The sequence below is a fragment of the Halichoeres trimaculatus genome, unplaced genomic scaffold, assembly GCF_033239565.1.
Source record: "Halichoeres trimaculatus isolate MK-OKI-2021-1 unplaced genomic scaffold, fHalTri1.1 fHalTri1_scaffold_13, whole genome shotgun sequence".
Taxonomy (NCBI): domain Eukaryota; kingdom Metazoa; phylum Chordata; class Actinopteri; order Labriformes; family Labridae; genus Halichoeres; species Halichoeres trimaculatus.
The window spans coordinates 24105399-24111398 of NW_027437191.1; the positions used below are offsets into that span (position 1 = coordinate 24105399).

At 41.8% G+C, this 6000-nt stretch overlaps 1 protein-coding gene across 1 annotated transcript in view; it reads left to right on the forward strand.

Moving 5' to 3' along the window:
- LOC141801959 (kinesin-like protein KIF26A) overlaps positions 1-5716 on the forward strand; it is a 28669-nt gene extending 22953 nt beyond the window's left edge. The window contains exon 13 of the mRNA XM_074685313.1: positions 1772-5716. Coding sequence (XP_074541414.1) covers positions 1772-1959 — 188 coding nt within the window. The 3' untranslated portion in view covers positions 1960-5716. The remainder of the gene's footprint in view (positions 1-1771) is intronic.
- The last annotated feature ends 284 nt before the right edge of the window (positions 5717-6000 follow it).

Here is a 6000-nt window from a genome sequence, read left to right on the forward strand (position 1 = left end):
TGTGTTGTTTCCATTGACTGATCCTGGGACAGGTCCACAAATAACTGAACCATACCGTACCACTTTTTGGAACCCTTCTGTTGGCGTGCCAGACATAGCGATCTTACCCCAGAAGGTGGAGCTACAACGCTGCAGTTTGTTGATTGGTTGAAAAAATTGTCACCCCCGTGAGTCAGCGGGTGCTGTATTTCTCCTGGCAGCACACAGCTTTCTCTGAAACAAAACTCCATGGTGCATTGTAACAAAGACACATGCTAATCACAAAGAAGACAAGTTTTTGGATGTCTTTCATCGTTACCCTTTGTTTACTTTGTCGCATTTTTCTTCTTCATTGGATTTACCACTGTGTTGCGCTGCTATACTATCACGCTCCTACGTAGCTGACAAGGCTATTGTCCTCCAGTTTACACGCTGCCTACCAAGATGGGCACAATTGGCTATGGAATAGCAAACAGGATTAGGCTTTTCCAATCCAACCCGTACCTAACTGTACTGATCCATACTGGACCACTTGGTGGAACTAGGGCTGTAGTCCACCCTTCCCATTTCTTACCTAACCTTGGTCTACCTTAACTTTTTTTTCACTCTGCCTGTTTATGCCCTTCCTGTGGCTCACACACAATAGCATTTCCCATCAATTTCTCACCCTACCCTAGTCCAACCTACCTATTTCTTACCCTACCTTAAGCCGCGTTTCCACCAAGCAGTCCGGTTCAGTTCAGTACGGTTTGGCACGGTTTGGTACAGTTAAGCCTGCCCTCTTGTGGAAGGTCGCATGTAAGCCGGATGCTGAAAGCCGCATCTGTTAAATAATAGCGTAACACCATAGCAGCGCGACACAGTGTACCCCGCTAATAAATCCAACGAAGAAGAAAAACGCGACACAGTAAACAAAGAGCATAGATGGTAGACATACAACATTTTGTCCTCTCTGTGATTGGCATGTAGCTTTTTGATACAAAGTGCAATCAAGCTTTTTTTCAGAGAAGTCTGTGTGCTGCCAGGAGAAATACAGCCGCTGTCGCTGGTTAAGTGACGATTCTTTTGACCAATCATTGGTCTGCAGTGTTGTAGCTCCACCTTCTGAGAGTAGATCGGTTCAGTCTGGCACCCATACAAAAGAGTCCCAAAAAGTGGGACGGCTCGTCTCGCTTATTTGGGGATCTGTCCTGGGATAGGTAAGTGGAAATGCCACAAAATGTGTGCCGTACCGTGATGAACTGAACCGGTGTGCTTGGTGGAAATGCGGCTTTAGTCTGTCCTACCTTATTCTACCCTACCTGAGTCTGCTTTACCAATCCCTCCAGTGTGTTTGAGTATTTCAAAAAGCAAAGCCATACAAGCCTATTAATTATCATTATTAGTCTGCTTGACTCTTTCTGACTCTCCCTACTAGTCTGAGTTAGTCTACCCTCCCTTACCCTACCTTATCCTACTCCTCTACTATCTTAACCTACACTACGCTACCTTACCTCTAACCAGTTTTTCATCCTGATTGTTATGCTTGTTCTGCCAACTCTCCCCATTGTAGTTTTTTGCTTCTGATCTGACAACACATCTTGTGCTACCTGCTACAAGTTGGCAGTCATCGCAGGTAGCAGGTGCTGAAAGTCCCAAGTGTTTGTGGTTGTTGTTTAAAAGTGCAAAGTCACACTTTCCTAGATTGCCCTCTGCTGACAGATCTCTGAGTCAGACTTTATTTGTTGACCTGTTCCTTGTTCCAGTTTCAAACACTTTGAGCCCTAACTCTTCTTTTGTGTCTGTCCTCCAGTTGATGTGGACCAGGACCTGGACCGGGAGTCCCAGGAGTACCTGGAGGCTCTGGCTCAAGTCACAGCAGAGCTAGAGTACTGTGTCAACCTCTGCAAGTCCCGAGTCATGATGGAGACTTGCTTCGACATCACTGGGACAACTGAAAGCACAGCCACAGTGGGAGGACAGCAGGAGTTGGAGGTTTGACCTCCTGGTTGTTCGTGTGACTCGGTGGTCCCTTGAGCAACATCAGTATAGAAGAAAGATCCTCAGATAGTGATTGAAATATGTCGACGACTGCTGCATGGAGCAGTTGTCACAACAGCACAATGTTTAGTCAGTCTAGAACAGGCCATTTTTAAAGGTGTTAGCATGTTAGAGTTTCTCAGATAAGCATCAACATTTCAGACTTCTTCTGTTTTCACATAAACATCAGGTTCAAACTAAGCCGATACAAAACCTCAGAACTCATCTCAACAGGAAAACCTAGTGGAGAAATACTCTGGCTCATGCACTGGGCACACAGTTCTTTACAGACAACTAACGGGAGGACGATAAAAAAAAGGACAAATATGACTGAAAACTTGACAAAAAGACATTTTCTAACGTCTTAAAGGTGGATCAGAAAAACATCCAACAGCTTCATCCATGCAATATCAGCCCTTCAAAAAAGTAAAAGAGAACAGAGTTACTCCAAGCTAGAGAAAAATACTGTGAATAAAGAATCAACTGGAAGACATTTCTTTTCTCCGTGGGAGCAGTGAACACGTTGGACACATTTCTGGATTTATTCCCGTCATGTTTTGTTCCGTCCCAGCAGAGGAACAAACTTCTGGTCCAAGATCAGATCAGTGAAGAAAAATATCTTATCGAGGAATGAAAGCTCTGGAAGTGCCTTTATATTTATTCTCTAATTTAATATTTTCTGTCTTTATTTATTGTTTTTATATTTATCATGTCTGTTATTTTTATGGTGCTGATCTAAAAAGGAGACTTAATATATTTGTTATGCAAACATGAAGTGGTTCAGAGAAATGAACGATATGTTTATGATGAAAAACAGTGAGAGGGAAAATTCAGTTATTAACTCTAACCTCAGCCTTTACCTTCATCGAGCTGGATTGTTTTGTTGCCTTACAGACGCCTGTTGGCATCCTGATGTTTCTGCCGTTTGTTACGTTAGAATTTCATCAACCAGAAAGTCACAAATAGCAAGCGTTCAATCATAACTACAGGTGACGATGGGGGGAACAGAAAGATTGTGTAGGTGGTGAAGCCAGTAAACGGAAAAAAAAACATATGTGTCTCACCTCAAACCCTCTGATTTCTGACACGATGTATACATTCTGAGATTCAGTCTGTAATTTTGAATGAAATCCCATCAATCCAGAATATTCTCAGAATTCTGAGGGAATAAAATTCTAAAAGGTCCCATATTATGCTCCTTTTCTGCAGTTTAATATGGATCATTGATGTCTTAATGAAATGGTAATAACATGTTTTGGTCCAAAAAGCCAATAAATCAAGCACAGCAGCATTGTTTCCAGGCTCTCATAGCCCCTCTGTTCAGAATGGTCTGATTTAGTGGGCGTGACCTTCATCTGTAAATGAGCCACCACTGATACTGCCCTACTCTTCCTCGTCACTGAGAGCGGCGCCACGAGCTCCAAGTACACAATGTTTAGAAAACAGCGAAGCTCGTTTACTGTAACATTACAGGCTAAAACAACAGGCTAACTGCAGCTAAAGTTAGCATCCTAAAGCTAACACAGAGACAGGGGGGACACTGAGAAAAAGCTCTTACTTCTGCTCCACAGCACACAGCATTTGAAATACTCACATTTATAGGGTCCGAGGTTTGTTGGGGGATGGTTGGTAATGCGCCTGGATTCAGGACCAGTCTATTCGCTAGCCCTCTGTTGTACTGTCCAAAGTTGGAAAAGCAGTCGGCCGTGAAGTGACTAGCACACACATGCACTGTTTTACTGAGTGTAGCTGCCACATTTCCTTGATAAATGAACTCTAGCCACTTAGTCTTTTCTTCTTCCGAGATGGGAAGCTTGAGCATGGAACTGTGTGGCTGTTTACAGCCAAAAACAGAGCAGTGATGGCTCTTCAACTTTGGCATTCTCCTCCCCACTGTTGGAGAGACTTTCTCTACAGCAGTGGGGAGGGGAGCGGGCGGGGAGTATCTGCTTCGGTGGACCAATCAAGGCAGACTTGCCCCTGATTGGTCAAAAAAGGGAATCCCTGACGTCAGCAAATCCCCAAAATCCAAACAGCTCATTTTAGGTCAGGTTTTACATTCACAAGCACTACTAAGTACAGGTTTTGTCATTAAAAATCACATTTTGTGGGCTGGGAGGAAAGCCAAAGACCCACAAATTTCACTAAAAGACTTAAAGTAATTTTTTCATAATATGGGACCTTTAATTTCTTGGAATTTAATGAAGGAATTTTGGGATTTCTGACTTTGATGTTAAAAGTCTAAGGGTAAAAACACAGGTTAAGATGTTAAACTTGGAATTCTGACCTAAATATCAGAATTCCAGAAATTTGCAAAATTCTAGAGCTCTGAAATTAAAGTCAGAATTCTTATTTTTCTGGAACTCTTGGTGAAAAAAAATGTAATTATGACCGTAAAGAGGGGGTATTTTGCTTCCCAAAAATGTAAACATGGATATAAAAGTAACAATGCTGGATGTTCAGACAAAATGAGTCCAGATTTACGAATAAGTATGTCTGTCTGCAAGATCTGCATGAGACTTGCTGATATGATGATGTCTTCACATAAGAATATCCAAACGGACAAGCCTTAAGAGGGCTGGCCAATCAGAGTGAAGGGGGTTTGTAGAGCAGGGAGCCTTAAAGAGACGGCAGCTAAAACAAAGTGTTTCAGACAGAGGCTGAAATAATGGTTTTCTAAAACAGCAAAGGGAGAAAAGAAGAGATTATTTTGAGCTGTAGATCAGGAATAGATACTGTGGTGGTACCCTAAAAAGTACATCACCCACTGGCTTTTCAATAACCTCTAAAAATTTCATTCCAGTGGCCCTAATCCTCTCCCATGTTGCTCAGTTAAATCTTAACATGTGGAAATGATGCACATATTTTTAGACTGTGTGTTACTCACATTGCCTAAGGACATCGTTATCTCTCATGTCCATGACTGAGAATTTAACAAAAACCTGTTTTAAAATCATGACTGAAAAAACGCAACATGTTACCGCACAACCTGCCGGAGAATCATCAGAGACGCTCAGTGCTGCTTTTCCTTAAATTCACCTCAAACTGGGGACTTTATAAGTGGGAGCTGAAACTTCTTAAAGTCAGGGACTGTTACATCTAAGCAATGAGAAGAATGTGCCCTCTAGTGGTATCCTCCAGTAAGACATGTTGTGCACAAGATTAAAAGAGTAGAAACTGGAGTGTGAAGCCTCTGAGGTATCTGGAGTGGTGTGAGGTTGTTTGTGTTAAAACTGAGCGTGGTTGTGTTTTCTTTCAAACATTTACCAGTCTCAAAACTGAGCTGAAGGTTTTTAATCAAAGCTCTGGTGCAAAAGTCTTCAACGTGAAGAAAAACTAGAAAAAATCAGGCGTCAAACTTTGATTTTCTGTTTCCTTTCTTACTTCTTTTGACCTCTTTTAGACGTTTCATCTTCTCTCCTCACCTCATTGCTACTTTTGAATCTTCTCAGGCTCTTTTTAAACTTGCTGCATGAAAAGTTTCTTCCTCTTCCGTTAAACTTTGACATCCTGCATTTATCTTTGTTTCTGACGTTGTGTTTGTTGTCTGAGGAGAGAGGAGGGAGTTTTGCCAAACGTTTTTTTAAACCACTGTTTGCGTGCGTGAGAGCTGTATTAATATATTCAGTCTTTTTTATTTGTTTTGTACTGTACAGTTTTATAATTATTTGTAAAGAAAAGATTGGAGAGGACAGAGAAGAGATGTACAGGATGAGTGGACCACGACGTGTCATACATGTTAATAAAGATAAGAGTCTTTTGGCTAAGTGACATACTGAGTCTCTTCATTTTAATGGTCAACATGTTTTTAAACTTTTAAGTCCAGCAGAAAAAAGTGATGTCCCTCTCAGCTGTAGTCTTTTTTAATCACATCTCTACCTGACATTTCTCTTCTGTCATCAGATTTCAGAGCTCGCTTCCAGCAGCAGCAGCGGTAACTCTGAAACGTCCGGGTTTAAATCCGCCACCGTCGAGTCCGTCTGGAGATAAAGTGGTATCTCT